The following is a 25307-nucleotide window of genomic DNA, read 5'->3' as shown; positions in this document are numbered from 1 at the left end:
CAATATTTGATAAACACAATATTGAATTATGGCAATGTGTGAATTAGATGTTTCAAATGCTCGCTCTGTGGACATATACCAGCACGATTTGCTCATATTACCCAGAAGGAAAACGTAAACAAACACATGTGCGCTTACGCTAGTTACTTGGATCACCACGTGCAGGACGTGTGGACGTCAGTCACGTGATACGATTCGGAATTCCGACAAAACCCGAAGGTACTGAACATGGTGGTGATTGAAGGCGTTTTATTCAAAACCAGGAATATATGATCCCTAGATTTCGGCTCTCTTACAGGCTGACATATGGTTTTGGGGAGCTAAATCATCAAGATACATGTCCATGTTCCAATATTAAATGTTAAAACGACATATCGTTTCGGTAAAAATTACAAGAAATACAACTTTAAATCCTGTCCTGATTAGAAGATCAATTCGGTATAAAGATTATTAGGCGACATTCTATTTCGAATCAAGTCCCACATTGCCATTACAGTGTATGATACAACTTTTTTTTTGCCGTTTTACGGTTTTTATCGTCTATCACAAATACACTATCTACTAACAAGATAACATCTCTTAAACAGGGTTATTTGGTAACGGGAGTTTTCAGAAGCTCTCCTTTCGGTTGACCTGTTGGTGTTTAATTCCTATCCTGCTTTATCACGACTCTCTTGACAATAGACATCGATTTCTACAAATGGAATAGAAATTTATCTCTTCATGCTGTCTCTATTCTGAAACAACGTCTTTTTCCTTAATATGTACAAACAACAGCATACTAGTTTTTATTCGACAGAAAATACTTCGAGTTATCTTAAGTTCAACATAACCAGCGCTGAGAACAAGGTCAATGAAGACATTTCAGCTTTAGCCCACATCCAAATGTGCAACTTTAATTACCTAGTGAAACAACCCACGGGCAATAGCGGTGATAAAGGATTCATGTCTGGACAATGAGCCTCAAAGTTTTGGAGGCGGTAGTTGTAAATGATCTGGTACAACATCAACACAGCCGGTATTAGGTAATGCTTTATTTACCATTATATGTACATTGTGTGTGTACAGTATGAGTTCTTTACATATAGAGAAGGTGTACAATGCAGTCCATAAAACTCCTCTTCATTTTTTTCATAGAAAATTAATTACATTGGGGTGATGTATCAAAACTACTTTGAAATCATCATAAAAATACTGAACAAAAATCTGTGTTTTTCTATATAACTTCTTTCTGATTAACTTGTATAATACACCTGTGACAAGTCCATAACTTACTTTATCAGTCAGCTCATTTTCATATTTTTTATGCTGTTCACCTTACATTTTGTTTGTACTAATACGCCTTGAGTTATATTTTCTATTAGTCATAATAGTCATAGGAACACTCTTTTGGCATACATGTATATGATATTTATCGTCTTTTTCAAAATGCCTTTGTGTTTGTTGTAAACTTGTAAAGTTTTTTTGTCAAAACATAATATAAATGATTAGCATAAGAGAGTTGTCCATTGCTTAAGTAAGGTTATACAAAAAACGAAATCACTACTTAAAATAAATCAAAGCAAAAAGTCCTGTTTCAAGTTTTGTTAGAGTTTTGCATTTATGAAAATTCAACCTTTTAAACGTACAGATTATAATGGGTAACTTCATACCCCATCTATCTTTAAGCAATTCATTTCCTAACAACACCTCCTCCATCCCCAGCCCAATTTCTGGCATTGAATTTATTTTACAGAATGATCTCCCTTGTGTGAAGAGTATATTTTGACATCATTATTTTGCAAACAAAATTATGTCACTAACATCCGCAAGGACAGATAACTCTTATAACTTTAATATACAATTTTAAGACGGAATTGGAAGGGTTGACAAACTGCACTGAGCCTGTAATTGGCACTGGTTAAGGACTTATAATGGTGCTTGGCAATGGTGTCTAGAAAAACATTATTTTTTACCTGTTATTCAAATATTAGAAGAGAGGTGAGATGTCTACTTTTTGTAAATGGCATCTCCACTCAGTGGTCAGATGACCGGAGCATAGCGTTCTAATGGCAAGTAGTATAGAAGATAGAGAGCCCATCAATCACAACCTTTTTCCTTGATGTAGATGATCAAAGGTCAAAATGAAGGCTGCAGTTAACCGAACAGGTCTAGAATATGATGCCTTGCCTAAGATGAAGCATTGACTGTGTCTGTAGTGCAGACTTCAAAAGATACTGGAGAGACACAAAAAAGTACGAAATATCTACACTGATGGGAGAGCATACATTCACTGTGAAAAGTGTCTACTGTAGTTGAAGCAACATCATGTATGCATCCATACAAGACTGCATGAAATCAAAAACATGTACCAAATTACAATTATACCATTCATACACCTGACTACAGCGATACCATACACACACATACAATACTTCAGTTATACCATACAAACATACAAGTCTACAGTGATACTACACATACATACAAGACTACATATGCATGTATACAGCAACACCAGATATATCTTGTATACATATATCATACACTCATACCACACTAAGGCTATCAGTTCTACTATACTACATGGAGGCTACAATGATACCATATATGTACACTACACTACATACTACTTATGTATATATATAAATTTGAAGCAAAATCCTTACGGACGAAATCTATATGAGATAAAAACAATAACGGCTGACTAGTGAGCACTTTCGCCCCATTCTGGAGAATGGGGCGAAAGCACTGACTATAGTCAGTCGTTATTGTTTTTATTTCTTATATATATATATATACAGAAAAATAATTGTCACTTTAATTGATTGATGATTTTTACAAAATCTATGATACTTAGAAATGGAATATTCACAGTGAATTTTCGGCACCTTCTGATTTTGACTTTTGTAAGAAATATACTGTATATAGACATCTATATTATGTATTCTTACAAAGCATTTACATATAAATGTATAATATATCAATATGCTGACATAGTTAGAAAACTGATATGAAAAACTTACATGACAGGTCACCATTTTTATAACTTACTGGCCACATTCACCAAAACCATGAATTTCACTGATGAACACACTCACATAAAATGAACAAGAAACTTTAAGTCTTGCATCGCGATCGGCTAGAATTGAAAACTCCTCTTACATTTTATAGCTTTTTACAATAATGGCAAATTGCAAGTGAAATAATGCTACATATACAAATAATGCAGTTATTGAATAAACAGGGGAAATCAACATATGAAAAAAATCATGAATTGTTCAGAAGAATTTACTAATAGAGACAATAAAATTTTGGTCATGGAAACAGCAAACTAGAAAAAAATGTTTAAGTACTAGAAGAGGAAATAAAACAACTGTAAATGCAAGGATCTGACTGTTGTGCAACATATACTGCATTTAAACACAAAAAAACTTAATTTACATGTATATGTATACCTATTTCTAATACAATTTGTCTATCCCATCTAGCAACTAGTTCAGGGCATATAAAAATACTATATATTTTGTGAGAAATATAAAGAATAATATGTATATATATGATCATCATTATTTATCCTGGAAACTTTTTAGCTAAATTAAAGCTTTAAAAGCTGTATGATTTAAGAATGATCCTATATGGTATCCGTTTCAGTGACACAACAAATCTATAGCATAAACTCATAAATAATGTACAGGTGTAGGCAGTGAAATGACAGGTATGTACAATTTATATACAAAAATACTTAATGTACGTGTACATCTACATGTATTTATAAAGTACATGTAATATGCAATTTTTTTTTACAAATATTCATACACCTAAGTTGGTTATATTTTTTAATTGACATTCAGTAATAACTTGGTAGCACAAATTAGCCCATTAAATCTTCTAAAAGACAGGAAAATAGGATTTTCTTGTTCTCTAATTACAAAATTTACAATAATTCAACTCTGGAAAATTAGTAATCTATGACTTGATACAAGTTAGGCTGGTAATGGACAATATGTAATCCATATTCCTCAAGAAAATTTAATCCCAGAAAATAATATTTTCTTCTTCTTTGGAAGTGCATAATAAATGATATTGTAAACAAATAACCTTATTAAACCTAAAATCTTAATAAATCATTAAACAACTATTAATAGACAATATCTGAACAAGTAATTTTATATACAACAACCCAAACCAAGAATGAACGATATTCAGGGGTACCAACTCTATTAAAAGTATCACAATTGCAACTTGACTTACAATAACGAGAACAAATAATGCCATTGTGACAAAGTTATATGATTATGATTTGTTTATACTGACCTGAGGGGTGAAAAACATCCAACAACAAAGAAACGTAAAAAATAGCTACCTAATAGATCTATGATGATGAACAAAGGTTTGAATAAAACAAAACTTGCATATAAATGTTCCAAGATTTAACTCAAATTAAATTACTGCTTGTAGGAAAGTTAAATATTGATCATTAATTGTTGTTTCTGTTACAGGACAAGTTTGCCATAGGTTACACCCGGTCCACCCCAACTGCGAATGATAAATATTATGAAGTTCCTTACCGTCAATCGATTGATTTGTAACACAGCGAGAAATTCTGTACCGTGTAGCGATAAACGCTAACACTCTACCGACACAACGTGGCTATTTTTAGACTCGAGTACTGTCGCCAAATCCACAGGTAAACTGGTACTGGATGCTACGCTCGGGCCTCTCATCCAGCTTAACGAAACTGAATGGCTAGTTAGCTTAACCGATCTATATATCATCAACAATGCGTCTGTATCTACTTAAAAACAAAACAAATATTCTTCAAATTGCATAAAAATTCACTTGACTAGTATTTCTTTATTTTAGATATTTTAACAAATCTTCATATTTCTAGTAAAACTGCATATGAAACTCCTTATAGATCTAGCTATGCTCATTACGTAGGGAACCGCCATAACATGTCCTGGCTGCAGGCCGTGTGCAAAAAGTCAAAACACACGTGGGATTTATAAGACGAGTCCTAAACTGTCCTATATTTAGGATTTTCAATAAGTGGTTTGTAATATTATTACAGCAAAACTGACAAGCTACAAGGTTAGTGGCATTTTAACCGTACTGTTATATATAATTAGCCATCAGCTTGGATCTGGTGCCGTACAGATAGTGAGTTCACTCACGATGTGATTATTGCAAGCCAACGTAAATGCTATCGGAATGCTCTTTAAAGTTTGTTAATGATCTCAAACACACTTAAAACTTATTGTGGCAATATTAAAGTAACTAAATTATAATATTTTCAAATAGTTCTGATAACTATTCATGTGTAATATCTCCAGACATTGACATGTGTACGGATCGAATACGGCGGACTGCCAATGTTTTTGACATGTTCTGCAATAAAAGAAAACAAGCACAGTGCAATTATATTATGTTATTTCTTCTAAATACAACACTTTTTGTGCAAGTTGTCAAGCATTTATTGTGAATGTTTTGCAATGAAATTACCACCTTTATAACACTGAATTTGTGGTTCCCCGGACATCGTTTTCCCCAAAATTTGAATGCGCAAAATATACCGATAGTAGATTTTTTTCAGTATTTAAAGCCATAAGAAAAAATACATGTGCAAAGTACACTGGTGTGTAAGTAACACAAGATTTTACGGTATTTGTAACATTTACGATTGTGTTTGGTATAGCTGATGTAGCCAGAGCGCCCCGCGATTTACCTGTGGATTTGGCGACAGTACTCGAGTCTAAAAATAGCCACGTTGTGTCGGTAGAGTGTTAGCGTTTATCGCTACACGGTACAGAATTTCTCGCTGTGTTACAAATCAATCGATTGACGGTAAGGAACTTCATAATATTTATCATTCGCAGTTGGGGTGGACCGGGTGTAAATGTACAACCAACACAAAGTTTGGAATCATGTAATATACCTCAAACAAACGTATCTATAAGTGGATGACCTATGCCTACAGAAGCAAATTCTTTTTTTTTTATCAAATAGTTTTCAAAAGGTTTTCTATTTCTTGTTAAGACAAAGTGCCACAATAAGATAACAGAATATTTATAAAATTTCAAGATAACGACATCTGTATACATGTAAATGTGTCATTTACTACTTTTGGACCACTGCACACAATACATGTTCTTTCTCAATTATGGACAATTGACGACCTCTTAGACTTAGATAGATGTGCTTTCCTGTTTTAAAACTGCTAATCAGTCCATACTTTTAATTTGTGTGTTTGGGCTGCTGACAACATCTGAAGAATAAAGACTGCTCTCTGTAGATCTATTATATTTGATACTCAACCTCTATGGACATGATACTTGTGCTTTCTCCATTTCTTAATCAGTAATGACCTCTGTAGACATGACATATGATCTTCATCTATTTTTGGACTGATGATCAAGATAAACTTGACAGGAGTGGTAGCATATTCTCTGATTTTGGCTTACTGATAAACCATGGTGAATCTACCAAAGTGCACTCTCTACCTCTAGATCACTGATGTCAACTTCCCTCAAAACAAGTTTATAATAAAATGACTGTCATGCAAGCATTGTCTCCATTAAAACTCAAGACACAACAGAAACACTTTCTAAAATTCTGAGGTGATCTAGTAAATGGCTTCGACAGAAATAATATTTGCTTCTTCCTGAAACTTTGAATGGAGTTAGTCGACAGCTTGAGGTTCTTCAGGAGGGGCATTATCTACACAAGGTGACTGAGTTGTAGATACCTCATCATTGCCTGACTGTGGACGCTCTGACGGCGTTTCACAAGTCTCTGTATCACATTCATTGCTCTCTACCTGATCACCGAGTCTAGAGTCCACAGAACAGCAACTTGATGATGACGATTTCCCATCATCATCGTCGTCATCGTCATCATCACTACTATCGTAAACCTCGGCTCCAGGAAACACATACCGACATGGTGCAAGATACAGAAATTGATTTTCTGAAAAAAGTGTAACATTTATAAATATTTTATCATCATTTTTGTTCCTATATCGTGCATCAAACCGTACACAGCTAAAACTGATTACAATTCAGTGAATGGTGTGAGAGAAGAAATCTTTTCAAATCATTGATCACGATATAAAAAACTCTTCTACATCTTGGTTATGAGATATTAACTCTCTTCTACATCTTGGTTCAGAGATATTTACTCTCTTCTACATCTTGGTTCTTCAGAGATATTAACTCTCTTCTACATCTTGGTTCTGAGATATTGACTTACCATCTAATCGTTTCGATAGACTGGAATGGCGTTTTGGTTGCCACATACTTCTCATCATTTCTAAATCAGATTTCTCCTGGGAGGAACTGGATCCCTGCTGATAAACTGCACTAGTCTCCAAATCAGAATTCAGATCTTTATCAGAACTACAGGTTACAACCCCTGAAATCACATTCTCAGATGGTGAAGCTTTTTCTTTAAGCATCTCCGAGTCTGTATTTGTCTGTTCTAATTCTGTAGCTACAGTAGGAAGTATTTCCTTTTGCTGTGAATTAGATGTGTCTAGTTCAACAACATTTTCTGTACTACCCTCGTGAGGATTAATTGGTGTACTTTCAGTATTGTTCTGTTCTGTACCAGACACGGAACAGTACACATTCTCCTGTAAACACTTATCTTTGTCCTCTGATAGAACACCCTTGTTTTGGATATTTGAACTTTGACCCTGGCCATCTTCTGATTGGTTTGGATCACATTCTGAGCTTTGACCAACAAAAGAGTCAGTAATCACTTGATTGGCATTGAGTGCTTTAACTGTTGTTTGTAAATCCTCTGTTGTTTGATTCAGTTTAGTTTTTTCAGTAGTGCTCTCAGCAGAAAACACATCATCTGTCACCGGGTACGGAGGTGGTGTCCTGAGCTGACCTTTGGTCACTTCCACCATGTGTGGCTCAGACAGACTAGAAATGCCCTCCCACTGAAGTCTCTTGCACAACTCACTCACTATGGTATCACAGTTGCCAAGTAGTTCAACATCAAAGTTCATGTTCTTGAGTGGTTCTCGGTTTATCAATATTTGTGGAACATCAGGAGGTAAAGAATCTGTACAAAATTAATACAAACAATATTTACACCAATAAGTAATTGCAGGGTACAGGATTGCAGTTTCAAAAGATGCTTCTATCTGAATAAACCATATCACAAAGACTGTTTTCTATTATACTTTTTAACTTATTGGACCTTGTTCTTCGTTTTTGAATTAAAGATACAAGCTCGTGATTTCATATTGTTTTCAGACAGACAAGCCTTGGCAACAGACATCATAAAAGTTGAAAAATAAAAAGGACGGACATTCGGACCAGCAAGGACTGTGAGTAAGCCGGACTGTACAAGATTTTGCTGGACCTAACATTAATGTGAATTTTTGAAGTAAATATAACTTCTGGCTATTAGTATCCAGGCAGCTGTTTTCATGATTATCTTATGCAGTTTATATTTTTGCCATGTTCAGCACCTGCATAATACTTCAGAGACGCCCTTCGGATTGGTAAATTTCGCGATGTCTGTGACAAAGCCCTCACAAGCCTGTATTAAAAACTAAGTACTGGTCCATTAGGATTTATACTTGAAATAATGACTTTAATTGAATTGGTTGTTCTGAATAAACAAAAATGGCCCAATATATTCATTACTGAATATCTTTAGAAAGTGGAAATTAAAATGCCCCAATGTACTTAAACAAGATAGGACTTAGCAGACATTTGTAATATTATATGCATCACTAGAATATGTGCTTTAATAACCATGATAAGAAGAAACTGGTAAATAATCTACAGATCGAATTTATGCATAATGAATATAACCACAACATATCTTACTTGGAATGAGAGCAACAGGGCGAACTTTCAGTGATGATCCGATGACAATGAGTAGATCACACATATCCTTATCAGCGGCCATTTGTTGATGGAACTCTTCAGGGAGGCTTTCACCAAAGAATACTATATCTGGCTTCATCACTGCCGTTGCGTCGTCTGAGGGACACAGTGGGCAGTGAGGGATCACCTATAAACATTTACCAGCCATTACTTAGGGATATCAATTTACACGTCAACTTATTGTCATTACTTATCTATATCTCATAACAAAAATCATAGAAACTGAATATCAAATGTTTATGCACATGTTTCTTGTAATGTAACTGGGAATCATTTAACAAAAGATTTTAAACTTTTATCATTATTAAAAAGTGACTCCCCCGACAAAGTACTCTGTGCATACCTGTTTCAATATATTTGCCTTCACTGAAAAAGTTCATGTTAGTTAAATAAGTCAGCATATTTGATTATATACCTGTTTTAATATACATATAATGATTTATATTTGATTATCTGAACACACCTGTTTGAATATATCTGCCTTGATGTCATCTGCTTTCATCTTGTGCTTGCAAACCATGCAAGTGGCATTGGCGAATGACCCTACAGAAATCAAGGCAATGCCAGATTCAGTCAATATCATCAAGAAGGAGATCCATTATTAGTGATATAATTTTTATTCACATATTTACATTATTGTATTCTGCAGTATATACCTCATAATCCATGATCTAAAATCTTATTTATACAACTTATTATGCCATTCAGTTGTTTTGCCAATCGGAATTTTAGCCAGTTCTGAATAATTAAAACTGTATGGTTTTCCATTCATACCAGGAATCTGTCATGTACCTTGAATAATTCTCTTAAAAGTTCAAGTAATCTTTTTCTTTCTATGAATATTTTACGCTGTGAGAGATGACATTTTCCTGACCCCATTTTGGAAAGCCATTACTGTAAGTCGTGGTCGCTGAATAGCTCTATAACAACATCGCCAAAAGTACTGTCTGCTGAGAGCGGTTTGTTGAACAAATATTGTATCTGCTTTGTTTTTTTTTAATATTCAACGTCCTTTTAACTTCTGCAGTTATTTGAATATCATTTTTATGAAATGTGTGGCATAAACAAATAAGCATGGAAGAGTTATCCCCCTTATTCGGAACTCATAAATCTGTTAAAAAATTGCAAAATAGCCCTATTGTCTTTGGCTGGAAATTAATATAGTGCAATTCCGGTCATTGGAAAATAATTTTGGTGTTATTATAGAGTTATGGCATATTTTTACTACATCCATTCACATTTAGTCTAGTTTGGGCTATGAAATAGTGCTTGAACCTGCACTACTATGAAACGATTTCAAGCAAAACCCATATGGAAACCTATTCGTAACTGGCTAAACAACTGTATTAATATTCTATTTACTTCAGATCGTAATGAGATAAAACAGACTTTTGTGATTCCTTATTGTCATATAAATACTGGCCTGAAAAGCAGCATTTAGAAATTACCATGAGCACAATAAAAATTTAAAGGAAAGATGCAGTATGAAGAATGAATTTTCAAAAATTTCTCACCATGACACTGGATGACACTGGAGATGCCTGCCACTTGCTCCAAAGTATCAATATTCTGTGTATAGTTACGTAGAAGTTTGTCCTGCATTTCCAACAGTTTGATGAATTTGTGAGATTTGGACGGTTCAAACTGCCCTGGGTAGATTTCCTAAAAGTAGATTATAGACCGATTAGCATAAGAAATTAATAGACTGGGCAAAGTAGCCAACTTTAAGCTCACGAGGATATACTGGACAAGAAAACTAGGTTGCAGTGACCTTATCTTATTTGTTATAGTTGTTTTCATCCAAGACTGTTTGGCAACTTTCACTATGGTATGCTCTTCCCATTGTTTTGACCGACAAATGAATCCCTGAAGTCAAAATTACACTTAAAAATAGGTTGCAATGTAGTAACCTACATGAGTTTTACTATGTAAAATGCATTATATTATAACCAATGTTTACAATTTGAGAATAAGGACACGCAAAATTCTTTGTGTATTTCTGGCTTATTTGTCATACACCATACTTTTAATAATTTCATGCTATTGAAACTGACTATAGGTTCTGCAGCAATTTAGTGATCAATTACCTTTGCAAATTTGAAGAATGGTCTGGGGTCAGCTCTGAAGTATTTTATATCAAACATTGCTTGTGGATCTGGGAGATCAGGAAAGTCTACAGCGAGTCGTGCATAAATACCATTTCTGGATCTGAAGTCAGGAATACCACAGGATACAGACACCTAGAACAAAGAACTCCAGATAAGATACAACATCAATCTGTACACGTATAATTGACATACTAAATATTTTCATAACTTGTTGCTATTAAAATAGTATAGCTTCTTATTTTGTTGGAGAAAAGTAATGATAAAGAAAAGTATATAAAGCATAATTCATATGTAGGAATTGTCTACATAGATCTATGATAAGATAAAAAGAATTCTAATTCTCCAGAAACATGTCTATTTTCTGTTCTAATTTCTTTACATAAACTTTTATTACATTCCCCGGAGAACCCAGAAATATCAGCGCAGCAAACCTTTTTATAATTACACATTGATTTATAGCGAATTCTAACATAGGTGTTGTTTTTCCCCCTTCTTTTTTCCTTACCCCAGCTCCCGTTAAAACCATTATCTTATTGCAAGTCTTCATCAGATGTAGGACATCCTCTAATGTATTAAAATTTAGCAGTTTCTTTCTTCGTGGCGGCTCTGACATGATATTTACGATGATTTTCCACAATGTGAAATCGTCCATGTCGTCAGGGATGAGGACATCAGACATGATCAGGTCACTGAGAATGATACGAGGGTTGATGCCACTCATCATTTGATCCTGAACCCACATCATAGAACCTGGTTAACAATAAAATGCAGATAGAGTACGTATTGTAGATATTGACGAGACTATTAAATCAGATCGATAAAATAGTACATCTTTACTCTCGTGCTCACCAAACTTCAAATGATTCATATAAGAACTTCCTTATCTTCAATCCTTTGATTTGTAATGCAGCGAGAAATTCTATGCAGTGTATCATGACACACTCTACTGACACTGTGACTGTTTTTAGATTTGAGTTTGCCAGATACGTACTCTGTTTCCCGACTGCTTGCTGAAACATGATCTGTGATTGGTTGATATCAGCTTATTGACAGACCACGCTAAATCGGAAGTAAACAAACCACCATTATGATTTGAAAAAAAGACACCGTTGGACAGTTTTACTTTCATTTTCACATGGTCTGTCGACAAGCTGGTATCAAGGATAGTCATGATTTCGGCAGAGTGTGTCAATACACTGCACAAAATTTCTCACTGCATTAAAAATCAAGCGAATGACAATTAAGAAGATCATTATATGAATCATTCATAGTAAGGTGAGCATGACAGTAAACCATAATTACCAGGAGTTTGTTTCCTCCTTTACAGTCATATCAAGGAGTATGTTTCCTCCTTTACAGTCATATCAACAGACATCACAACTTTATAGCAATTATTGTAAAGTAACGTACATAATCATAATCTTATATATGCTCGACATTTTACACTAAAATTATATGGTAGCACTAATCGTATACTATTTTCTACATGATGATATGAGTATAACGATTATTATGAAATCAATTTTGCGAGAAAATCAATACACTTACAGATTTGTGTCAGTGTTTTAAATAAGACACCTCTTGAAAATAAGAGCCCCCACCTATTTTTTTTTTTTTTGTTTTGTTATCTCTTTATCCAAAATTACAGAATAAGGAGAATTGTCTGCAAATAAGAACTTCCACCTATTTTATTTCTTTCCAAAATTACAGAATTGGGAGAAATAAGAAACCTCACTTTCTTTTTTTTTTTTTTTTTTTTACAAAGTTACAGAATTAGAAATATTATCTGCAACGACCCTCCATCTATTTAAATTGGATTAAATAAACGGAATAATTATTATCATCATCGTAATGATTTGTGTACCAATACTGTTTTTCATATCTTAATAAGATTTTAGCACAAACCCATTTTCCAAGTACACATTACCATTAAAATCTGGTATGTTATTTTTAATATACTTACCAGGTGATGTAGCTTGCCAGGCATCCTCACTCAAGCCGGACATGTCACTGACATCACTCAAGTTATCCATATCATCCACCTTGTTAGCATTATCGTCATCCTTTAAAAAAAATTTTTTATGGATATAACATTGTACTTTACATTAACAAAACTGGGTTGATTAAAGTATTATAAGCCATGCTTTTGGCCATTTGTAGTTATATGCACATGAAATCTGCCCTTTCATAGACCTTTCGTCCACCTACAACTGTGCAAAAAATCGGATAGATACCTCCAAACCATTTTGACTTAACAGATACACATCACTAAAAATAGTTATGACATTCATTCAAATGTTTGGATGACCCGTGTTTTTCTCTCGGTCTATATCTTGCCATCTAATATGTTAAATCTGTGATCTAATAGAAACCATTATTTTTCTAAGTAGGAAGTTATATTGCTGGATGAATAAAAGGTGATAAAAACCTAAATGCATCCCCAGTTCTGAGTCCTATAGGTTCCGGACCAGTCCAGCTCCCTTAGTGTTGTCAAACTAAGGTATATACTTACCATATTGTTTTGTTCAGGGTGTTCTTGGTCAGCAGTTTCCTCTGCTAACGTCTCCTTCTCAACCCCATCATATGTACCATTCACTAAAATCAGCAAAATTTGTTTATTTACAAGTCAATATTATCATAAAAATCCAATGTGACTGATAACAGGAGGTGATATATTATATACCAAATGGAACAATCTTATCATGATGGTTCGACAATAATAAAGTACATGTATACATGTCCTTTTTCTATATTATATGCATATAGGCATGAGAGTTCGATCAGCAAACCACTTAAGATCTAGAGTTCCATGTAATTTAACAATTTCAACATCTTTACAGTTTATAACTCACATAACTTAGAAGTGTAATTGCTGGTCAACAAGTCATTGGCAATCAATATTTTCAATATCATTTAAAAACATTGATAATCAAATAGTGCTCAGCTGTTTTGACACTGAATGATAATGTCTCTTTATTTTACTCCATTCTTCTTTTTTTTTCTTTTGTGATTTATACAAGAGTTATCGGTGATACCAAATAGCATAAATAAGTTTGTAAACAGTAACTGCTCAGGATGGTTCTTTATCTAGATACAGGGGGGTTTAAGAACTTAAAACGACATGGGTATATTGCAATTTAATTATCATTGATTTGTCCAATCTTCTGGTGACTGTGATGTCATATTTTGATGACATGACTTGCATTGTGTACATCACGTTCATCGGAAGGTGGGACAATAACAGCAATAAATCATATACTATATGCTAATTAAGCTGTCATGGCATCAAGTATTTTAACATGTTTGTTATATTGCACTTTTAAATTTACATTAATTTAATTTTGTATGTAATTGGTTTTTTTCAGATACATTTTAGGTTGCATTGACAAATTGAAGTTAAAATCTATAAAATTATACATACAACTATACTTACTAGTTGCATTGTTCCAAAGTAGTTGGATGTAGTTTTAAATTATATGTTAACAATAAAATAATAATAGCCAAAATTATATCTTGTTTGGAGTGCACAATCTGTAAGAAAGGGGAGGTAATCTTTGGCATTATGCATAGTGCTGACTTACAAAGTAGAATGTGATCGATGTTAAAACATCAGATATTTCGTTTGAATGAAATCGCTAACGATCTTCTGCTTCCCATCTCGTTGTTTGTTTCAAAAATGATATAACAACATTCTGACAGCAACATTCATGAACATTCTAACCACAACTTAAAAAATAGGGTCATCATGACCTAATTTATAAAGACTGAAAGAGTCTAATTCCAGACATAGAATTTAAATGACATCCGGCCGGATCCGCACACACAGGATTCAGCCATTTTTTTGTATTTAAAATGTTACTCATATTTCCGTATCGGCATGTAAGTGGTAAATAAGTCTATATAAATACGTTTATCAAGTTGTTAAGCATTGGAAAAATGAGAAATTTATTTTACTAAAGGGACACAACTCGTAATTTCAAGATTCCGGGATTACCTATGTCTGTAGAATTTACATTGCTGTGATTCGTATCAGATTCTGGTATTTTCCTTACTGCTGGCGAGGCGACATCAAATGTACATGAAATGTCACAATCGCCAGAAGTGCTATCTGGTTCTATTCTTTGACGTTTTGATGGGACCTCTTCCAAAATCTTCACGTCTTCCGCCATTTTCTTCTTTGGAAGCACTAGCGCATGCGCACTAGCATGGTATTTTTTCAGGGGAGCGATTATTATTTATCTTGATACACGAAATAAGATATTTATCGTTTTTACACGTGTGTGAAAACTTCTTACAGCAGATGAGAATATTTCATATCTATCAATTTAGTTCAAGAACAAATTTCTTTTATCTCCATCATTTGAAAAGCTCTAACTAAAGGTTTGCTAACTTATTAAAAATAAAGCATTTTATATGCAAATGAGATCCCAGTGATGGAGGCGATCTTGCAGCACGAAAATAAAGAAGAGGATGACTTCTACAAAATTCTTAATTGTGGGGAGCATTCATCGGTAGGTGATGCGTATTTTCGATAACTCTTTCTAAACCTCACCACAATATGTTATGGATTGATATTGTTCAGTAAGTTTGTAATGTAACGTTAAACGGGAATCATCAATCCGAAAGTAGACGACACCTGTCAAAATATGTACCTGAATGACAACAGGTGTAACGCATCCTCGATACTCCAGGGGGTACTATCACTAACGTTATATCTACCCCTGGATTATCTCAAAGTGTCTAACCTCAAACTGAAGACAGTGCAAGGGAAAAATATCTGACCATGGCCACTCACTGTGAGGCCTGCAGAGATTTCCTTTGAAGACTTTTACAACAGATAGTGTGACACCCAACTACAAAGCAACACAGTGTACAGTTATACGATTATTTTGATGTATACCAAAGAACTAATTCACCGGTTCTGTTCTATTGCCTCCAGTTGTACTATGAGATAGTCCAAGGGTGGATGTAATGTCATTGATATAGTATTACCTCTGGTGTATCATGGATGTAGGTAATGTGGTATTTGTTGTATCCTTGTAGCAATTCAATGAGTATCTAATCATACAGGCAAGTATATATACAATTCTAAATGCAGTTCTAAGGTGCACGCTTTCTGAAGATTTAGAATTTACAATTAGTGGTCTGCTTCTGTTTTGTACCTAACACTGACACATACATATATACATGTAAGCTTATAATTGTATGTATTTATGATACACTACGTATACGCTTTACAATGTTTACAGTATGTCAGTAGTGAATAAAAACATGTCATCTTCTGCTTGTTCAATACAGCTACATATGCATGTATGTCATATGTAGGAAACAACTTATTTATTGTAGATTATAATTTTTTATTTTAGACTGAACAAATAAATACAGAATATAAGATTCTTGCACTGGAATGTCATCCTGACAAAAATCCAAATGACAGTGCTGCAGGTAAGATTTTTCAGTTTTTTTCTTGAATTAAGCAAGATTGTGACCATCCTTGATATTCCAGGGGTTTCAATCACTTACAATCTCTACACCCCTGGACTATCTCATAGTAAAACTGGAGGCAACAGAATAGAACAGGTAATTTAGTCCTGATAGTTCGATTGAACTGCCTTCAATTTCACTATGAGATAGTCCAGGGGTGTAGAGATTGTAAGTGATCGGAACCCCTGGAGTAGGGAGGATGGATTGTGGCCCCAATGTTTTAATGATAAAATCATTTCAAAGAATGTATGCATGCAATTGTATATGATTCACCTGACATCCCCCTGGACTATCTCATAGTGAAATTGAAGGCAGCTCAGCTGAAAATATTTGACCAATCACAGACCAGCAAAGATTTCCTTTGAAGACTACAGAGAGAGCGACGCCCAACTTCAAAGCCACATAGTCAACCACAGTGTACCGTTATACGGTTCTTTTGATGTACATCAAAGGACTAAATTACCTGTTCTGTTCTGTTGCCTCCAGTTTTATGATGAGATAGTCCAGGGGTGTAGAGATCGTAAGTGATCGGAACCCCTGGAGTATCGAGGATGCCCCTGGAGTAGCGAGGATGGATTGTGGCCCCAATGTTTTAATGATAAAATCATTTCAAAGAATGTATGCATGCAATTGTATATGATTCACCTGACATAAAATTCCGAAGAACTAGATCTAATTAGGCAGTTATAAATTCAAAGTAAAAGAATATTAAAGAATATTTATATCTTTAACAAATGCTGTCACAGACATTTTCTGATTATAAACACTTTTTTTAATTTAGAAAATTAAGGGGTCACATAATATATAGGACATTTTTTGAGTATTTCACAAAACTATTGCAAAAAGTGAACCATATACATCGATTTGTAACAGATATAATAATTAAAAAATAAAAAATCTTATATATATCCATATATCAACAATTCAAATTCAATTTAATTAAGTAATGCTTAAACCTCAGAAGGAAGAAAGACACATACAGGGACAGGGGCGCTTCTTGGGTTAAATTTGATATTAAATTGTGATTTGTATACGGTAATAATAGTCCATACCTTATATATTTTGATTAATTATCCTGCTTTGCTTCGGAGACGGATGGTGGTGAGATTAATTACAGTAAATCCTACCTTGTGGTTGAGTGGTGAGTTAAGCCACACGCCTTTTACCTAGCCGACTGGGGTTCGATTCCCAGCACAGACATGAAAGTGTCAGGAGTCACCTACCCGATTACATGGGTTTTTTCAGGGCACTCCAGTTTCATCCCAATCTAAGACTCCTCGCACTTTCATCTGGGCCATTAAAAGTTATATTTATAAGTTTTATAACTTGTTTCGCACTAGATGTGAAATAAATTTAAGTTTATATTTTAAACCCTGCCTTAGATACCACCCCTGTATAAAGACCACTTGCGTAATAAGACCATTTTTCAAGGATCCCAAATCATCTATGAATTTCAACACAATTTGACCTGTGTATAAAGACCACCTGGCTATAAAGATCATTTGTCCTTTGTCCCCTGGGTGGTATTTATAGTTTATATATACATAGGTTTGACTGCATAGTCGGTGAACCAAGGTTGATTGCACTACACTACACTGCACTTGTCACCCGTGGGACAGCTCGATCTCAGAGCAACGCTTTCATCAAGTGCCATCTGATTGGCGCCGACAGATTTCCTGCCAATTTTTTAACCAATGAGATTGGAGGTAACATACACTTCACAGAAGCTGTACATAAACAACATTGATATCTATAAATATTCTCCCTCCAAACCTGAAGAGTTCTCATTTTCAAAAGAGTTATGTTGATTGGTTTCTATTTATAGAGCGACATCATTGAAGCGGTGCTCCGAGATCAAGCTGCCCCATGGGTGAGAAGTGTAGCGTAGAGTAGTGCAATCAACTGTGGGTCACCGACGATGGCTTGACTATACATACATATTGCATTTCATTAAGATTTTTTTTAATGGTCATTTATGAAACAGTTGAATAGACAATATTCAAATCTACCATACGTGGGTTCACTGAATTCTTCTTATAATTTTTTACACCATTTCCACCATTTCCAGTGATCCTCAACAAGATTTTTTTTTTAAAAGTTGGTTTTTATTTTAAGCTAAGAACTTTGCACGAATTCAAAGAGCAAAGGAGGTGTTGGGTAATCCGGAGTTGAGGAAAAAATATGACCAGTGGAAGAATTCTGGGATTGCAATGTCATATGACCAATGGTGCGGTTTACGGGATTCTGTCAAACCTGTAAGTTAATTCCTTTGTTTGCTTTTGTTTTATCCTGTACAGCTGTATGCATATTACTTGATTCAATAAGTGTCATTCATATAGGTAAAGTACTGGATATAGTCATTATTCGCATCTAGAAATAAATGTATTCTTGAAATACATCCAGGTAAACGAAAATACATTTTTTTACACCTCATAATCGTGTAACATTCATAGTTTCACATGATTAGTGTGCAAAAAAGCTGGTCAAATATTTGAACGACTGAGTGGATTTTTCAAACACATATTTGAAATACATGTAATGAATTATCTCCCCTTGGTAGATATCGGCAATATTGTTTTTAAATTGAATTTATACTAATGAACATATGTGTATTTCCATAGTGTAATAGAAAAGAAGAAATTAACATCCGTCATATATATTGCTTCTCATGTACAATAATGTACATGTTTTACATGATCTCAAATATTAACATAGTGTACGTACTTAGGTACATACAACTACTAAGTAGTTACACTTGTACCAGTACATATTATTTTATATATCCAAGACCTAGTTGTCAGGGATATTACTTAAGGCTTCGCCGGGGTTACATAATTTACACGTGCTCCATTATCATTATACCCTCTTAACCTCAACAAAATAAAAATCTATTCCATATATTTACAGATTTTTACGTTAATGAATATTATTTATTCTCGTGACAGTTGTATAATTTTTATTAAAATACCCATATTTTTTACTCTGCCCTCATCGTCAACGAATTCAATTGAACAGCAGATTGGAATCGATCGAGACATTTGTTTGTTCCCACCAAAAGTGAGGTCATGACTCCACGTTGCTACGCCAACGACTATTCCCGTAACAATAGAATCGCCGCACTGTTGTATTATCATTATGCACTGATAATAATAATACTAGAAAGCATGGTCATTGAGTCCATGTCAGTGCAAACTGTAAATATATGTTTTTATTACAGTCAATGCACTGGGCATCTGTAAAATCCCAACCTATGTTGGATCATCCTGATAACGAGAAAGCTGGACCAAGCCGAAAAACTACCACAAATACTACCAAATCTACATACCAGTTCAGTAAGTTGTCTTTCGTCTGTATCCTATGTATAAGGAGTATAAACTATCCAGGTACAACTACATGGGGATCAGTCAATTCAATTGTATCTGTAGAATAATGCCAATGCTGTACTGGTAAGGTATCCTTGATATTCCAGGGGTTACTATCACTGTCATTATATACACCACCAGACTATGTCATAGCAAAACTGAAGGCTGTTTGTTCAATAACATATGAGACATATATAGTTGGTTGTTATATAGAATAACAGATTTGGAAAAGCTTAAATGCACACATTTACTTCTAAAACCGAAAAATGAAACAAAAAATATCTCTTGTATTCTGCATCGATGTACCAAAGTAAATCTGAAAATCATCCGAGTATTTGAGCTGAATAACTTTGAATATTTTAGCTAGGACCAATAAAAACCTTAAACAAGTAGATTTTTGTCCAGTGTACATTACTAATTTGGTTAAACTGTATTTGACTTGCAAGCAGACAGTTATGTCTCTAATTTTCCTTTATCATTACAGGCCAAACACAACCGTCCGCTGCTCCTTGGGAACGGGACGCTGCATCCGTCACTTTATCCAAATTTAGAAACTATGAAATTTGACTAAGACAAAAAAAAAATATGTTGAGGGTTACATAGGCAAAAAATAATAGGGTTGATAGGTCGGATTTTTTTTTAGTGTCTTTCACTCTAAAATAATGGCCGGAACCAGAGTCTAAGATAGAAATCCCGGCTTTTAATTATTTTTTTTCGTAGAAAAGTGAAAAAAATTGGGTCGGGGGTAAAAAATTAGGGTCGGTCGGGTAACCCTAAACAGACATATTATTTTTTTGGCCTAATCATCACAAAATCATGCAACCATAAGAAGAAGAGACCATGGCTATTGTATGGAAGATGTAATCCCTTATTATCAGTATTAGATAGAAGTTTATAGAGATAATTCATTTTTTTGTATCTGGATCATGGTCAAGTTTCCTAAACAAAGCATTCCATTATAGTCATTGAATGTAACAATGCTAAATCTGAATCTTTCTATTTTCAACTTTTTTCTATGAAGTATCTTATCTTATCTTCTATTTAGATTTCAACCTACTTCAGTGTATTTAAAAAAGCATAATTCAAAAGTTTTCATATTTACAAAATCACAAAAAGCTATTGAAAAACAGTTAAAATGATAAGATAATATAATGGTATTAACTTTTATGAACTCAATTGTGTCACACATCTGTACATTATAGAGTAGTTATGTATACAGAAAAGTGTTCTAGTGTAACAATTACAAAATGCGTTATTTTAAGGTGACTTGTGTTGTATGATTGATTTTTGAAGGATTCATTTGTGGTCATCAAAATAATACTTTGTTTATACTTTATTTTGGTTGATTAATCCGTTAGACAACATTAAATCTTGTACAGATTTAAATTCAGGTAACATCTAGCTTTCTTTCGTTTATTTTCGTTTTTTTGTTTGTTGTTTTTTTTTTAATTTAATGTCTATGTATACCGGTAAGATGTATGTTTTTGTTAAATCTTGTACAGATTTAAATTCAGGTAACATCTAGCTTTCTTTTGTTTATTTTCGTTTTTTATTATTTAATAATGTCTATGTATAAGATGTATGTTTTTGTTTATGTAATAAACAGAATGAATTGTTGAGCATTATGGATGCTATTTTTCAGTTTATCTGTGTGGTTTAGTTTGATGCATAAAAGATGCAGCCAAGGTCATTTAAGGATGAACCAGGGCTAAGTGATGTAGAAAATCTGGAGTACCAAGAAAAAAACCTGCTGACCAGTTGCAGTTCCTGGCAATTTCCCCACATGGGATTCGAAATGGAGGTAGAAGTTCTGGTATAGATACCTATCCTTATACTCACTTACATATAGAACAAAGTGAGATAGAGGATGTATATTCATATCAGATTGAAAACCCTACATCTCAGGGCTATCAGAAATGTAGGCGCACTATATATTATTACTTTTCCCATTCTGTTCATCTTCAACACTGGTTTCCAGTTTCCAAATATTTCTTCAAAAATCAAAAGAAGCTTGTCTTGAAATAATTTTTCCTCTTTTCAGAGATGTTTAGATGGCCACCAAAGGAACCAAATGGTTAAAATAAAAAACGTTCGATTTGATTGAAATTATTATGCAGAGTGTCTGAAATATTATAGTCTTGATAGGGTCTGGAAATCAAAATAACGCCACTTCAATGGGGCCTCTTTCTGACATCAGAATAATATATTTTGGAAATAAGCTAAAGAAATCTTTTTTGCCTGTGAAAATACCAAACAATGCTTATCAATAAATCGTCAAAAAATTAGGTATTGGTGACCAAAATGGCTATAGTCTTGATAATGTCTGGAGATCAATATAACACCACTTCAATGGGGCCTCTTTCTGACATCAGAATAATATATTTTGGAAATAAGCTAAAGAAATCTTTTTTTGCCTGTGAAAATACCAAACAATGTTTATCAATAAATCGTCAAAAAATTAGGTATTGGTGACTAAAATGGCTATGTTCCACGAGTGTTGCAGGCCCATGTGGCCTATTATGATACTGTAGACTACTTTATAGTATTCAATATTTTGAAGCTTTCTTATTTTTCAACATATGCATGAATATAAAAAATGGAATCAAAGGTTCTAACTAACAATCGCACATTAATGTAACATTTAAAACAAATTTTCAAGCAATATTTTAATTCACGTTCCAGTTGTCTCGCAAAATACGATATTTTTTATCTCGTGAAAATGAACTGTTTATAGTTATACATCAAGCATGATATCTTATAGTAACAAGATGTGGATTGTATTTGATTATATGTACATTGTTCATCAAACAATCACATTGACAAATACATGTAATATATATGGAACCATCATTTGTTATTATACTGGTAGTGTCTGAAATCGCTTTGATGATTTTGGTAACTATTATATACATACGTATGTACATCTCGTGAAAATGAACTGTTTATAGTTATACATCAAGCATGATATCTTATAGTAACATGATGTAGATTGATAGTAACATTTATTATTACTATGTACTAGAATTGTTTTTATGTACTTAAAGTGGTAAACAAAATTTTATGGATCCCTGCTACTGTTTTGATACTAGCAGATATAGAAAAAGTTAAACCCGTCAAATCTTACAATGTTAGAACATAGATATTCAATGCCAATTACCGTATTCGACCCAATAAGCGCCAATGTCCCTATAAGCGCCTCTTCCCTTATTTGAGGCATCGATTTCAATTGCCCTGCCATAAATAAAGACCAAAGCTACACAAATGTATAGATTAGCAATAATTTCGTCTTGTTAGCACTTTTTTTCATTTTTTAAACGCCCTGGGCGCGTATTGGATCGGGAACGGTACATCACAGTAATTAATTAAGGATAAAAATCTCGCTTTACAAATACCGTATAAGATCAAAGTAAATGCTCACGATTCTGGAATTCTGTGAGCGACTATAGTGATATAGTGTGGGTTGTTTGGTTGATTACACAATCAATGCCTATATACACCCGGTAGGGATGGAATCACTTTCTTCTTTCCAACCTACGTTTTAATATAATATTCTGTAGGCTCTTGGATATATACTTCTCAATAAATCATTAACGTATGACCATAAGACAGCATGAACACTTTAATAGCTATTGTATTTGGTTACATTGTTCATCAAACAATCACATTGACAAATACATGTAATATATATGGAACCATCATTTGTTATAATACTGGTAGTGTCTGAAATCGCTTTGAGGATTTCGGTGACTATTATATACACACGTAAGTATATCTCAGTGAAAAACATTCACTTGATTGGATGAATGTTTCTTATAAAAAGTACCAAGCTCCTTTACAAAACAGCAATCCAATATGTCGGAAACATGCTAGGACAACGATTTATAAGTGATTATATACAATTTAAACATTCGCGTGTCATAAGGGACGTCCAAAGACAAACTCTTCATGCTGAATCCGAGTCGTCACTGTCCGAGTACGAGGAATAGGATGTGTCCGATTCCGTATCGGTCAGGAAACTTGGCTCCTCCGAGATCTCGCTAAAATAAGCGGGACTTTCCGGACATGCATCATTATCCGAGGAAAAATCACTCCCGCACGTATTTTCTCTCCACTGGAATCTATCATTGTGTAGAGAATGGTTAGACTGTCTTCCTCCGTCTTTGGATGTGGATTCAGCTCCACTTTGAAATGATGTCTGTGACGTTGACAACATAAATAATTTTGCTAGTTTTGCCTCTCGTGATACGGAATCCGAGGGTGAGAACATGCCATCATCGCCACCGACACGCTGCAACATTTCATTGTGCCAAACTGTTTTGCTCGTCCTCCGCAAGCTTAGAAGGAAACTCCTTCGTAGCATTTTGTCCTTCTTGGATTTTTTCGGTTTACTCGGCTGTGACGTTAATGCTATAGCCTTTTTTATTCTCTTAAAAACGTCACTGTCAAGCTCCGAACTGTCTTCAATGTCTGAATCACTGAGAAATGACGTAGTTTGCTTGCTCATTTCATTCTTCCAAAGTTTTCCGACATTTTGACGCAACATGGGTGGAAGATCTAATATTTCCTTTAAAGTATATTTATGCATTGGCAATTCGTTGTCATCAAAAGGTTCATAATTTGACTCTGCTTGTGACTCGGTCTGTCGCTCATTGGTTCCTGGTTTTGAACGCAAAAGAGGCCATAGACTTCGATGCTTTCTTCCAATTCCCGTCTTTTTTCGTCCGCTTATCGTGACACCTTTCATGTCGTCTGCTCTCAGATTGAGGACAGTAAGAGGTAGCTTTGGGAGCCTCAATGCACAAGCTTCCTCGCGAATTGGAACAAATTCGTTGTGATACACGTTAAATATTGTTTGCTGAAATTTGCTGAGTTTTTTTCGACATGTGATATCCAACTTCTCTAAGTTTTGTTGTAAATCCCGAGAAAATACTGAATTTCTGTGATGGACCCGCAGCAGTCTTTCGCTTCCCGTCAAGAAACTTGCTCTGTTGGCCTGTCTGGACATTGGAACATGAGACATCACTATACTGTTTGGCCCGTTTTACTACAGCACACCTAAGTCTTGTAAATCCTGCACATTTTTACAGCTGTCTGATGGACTGGCTACTGTGATCGTATTAAATAGTATTACACCGAATCACATCGACCTGTCTATGTTTGTGATTAATGCATTATGTGTGAACGACTGTAGTATGTTCCGAAATATGTTCCAAACTTTGACAAACCTTCGGGTATACATGTATTTATGAGATAAATGTTGTCGATCACGCTTTCTCATTTAACAACTGCCGAACAATGGCTTATAATGATATATCCAAATGCTCGCTCTAAGCTTCTAATCATAAAATTGTATATGTAATTTAGTTCGACAAAGATATATTCATGAACGTTTTATTAGTTTCTGACAGTATATAACATTCCATAACAAAGTTATACCGAGGTTTATGTAAGGAATCCCATTCGCT

At 34.3% G+C, this 25307-nt stretch overlaps 3 protein-coding genes across 4 annotated transcripts in view; 1 reads left to right on the top strand and 2 right to left on the bottom strand.

Moving 5' to 3' along the window:
- LOC138323854 (exportin-6-like) overlaps positions 1–25307 on the bottom strand; it is a 603808-nt gene that overhangs the window by 451949 nt on the left and 126552 nt on the right. The gene's annotated exons all lie outside the window — the stretch shown is intronic.
- LOC138323845 (NAD-dependent protein deacetylase sirtuin-1-like) lies at positions 1020–15187 on the bottom strand. Of its 2 annotated transcripts, none has more exons than XM_069268733.1 (10): positions 14991–15187; positions 13509–13591; positions 12960–13059; positions 11502–11746; positions 10976–11128; positions 10403–10550; positions 9352–9431; positions 8829–9015; positions 7231–8052; positions 1020–6948 (listed from the first exon to the last, which is right to left on the bottom strand). In XM_069268733.1, exons 1-10 carry the CDS (start codon positions 15163–15165, stop codon positions 6662–6664), a joined length of 2280 nt encoding a protein of 759 aa, XP_069124834.1. In that variant the 5' UTR covers positions 15166–15187; the 3' UTR covers positions 1020–6661. The 2 variants fall into 2 exon arrangements, with proteins under 2 accessions (XP_069124834.1, XP_069124835.1); XM_069268734.1 differs by having other exon boundaries at positions 11619–11746.
- LOC138323846 (J domain-containing protein-like) lies at positions 15401–23532 on the top strand. Its single transcript, XM_069268736.1, has 5 exons — positions 15401–15507; positions 16363–16441; positions 18596–18735; positions 19698–19812; positions 20327–23532. The coding sequence occupies exons 1-5, from the start codon at positions 15430–15432 to the stop codon at positions 20407–20409; spliced, it is 495 nt and encodes a 164-aa protein (XP_069124837.1). The 5' UTR covers positions 15401–15429; the 3' UTR covers positions 20410–23532.

This window comes from Argopecten irradians, chromosome 5 (assembly GCF_041381155.1).
Source record: "Argopecten irradians isolate NY chromosome 5, Ai_NY, whole genome shotgun sequence".
NCBI classification, from domain to species: Eukaryota; Metazoa; Mollusca; class Bivalvia; order Pectinida; family Pectinidae; genus Argopecten; species Argopecten irradians.
The sequence above is the reverse complement of the archived record's forward strand: the minus strand, read 5'-3'. Positions and strand labels throughout refer to the sequence as shown.

Coding starts and splice junctions, on each gene's coding strand:
- LOC138323845 (XM_069268733.1), bottom strand. CDS start 15,165: ATGGCGGAAGACGTGAAGATTTTGGAAGAGGTCCCATCAAAACGTCAA. Junction 9,432..10,402: donor CAGTGTCATCCAGTGTCATG/GTGAGAAATTTT, acceptor TGATTTCTGTAG/GGTCATTCGCCAATGCCACT. Junction 8,053..8,828: donor CCCTGTTGCTCTCATTCCAA/GTAAGATATGTT, acceptor AATTTTGTACAG/ATTCTTTACCTCCTGATGTT.
- LOC138323846 (XM_069268736.1), top strand. CDS start 15,430: ATGGAGGCGATCTTGCAGCACGAAAATAAAGAAGAGGATGACTTCTAC. Junction 16,442..18,595: donor TCCAAATGACAGTGCTGCAG/GTAAGATTTTTC, acceptor TTTTATTTTAAG/CTAAGAACTTTGCACGAATT. Junction 19,813..20,326: donor CAAATCTACATACCAGTTCA/GTAAGTTGTCTT, acceptor TTATCATTACAG/GCCAAACACAACCGTCCGCT.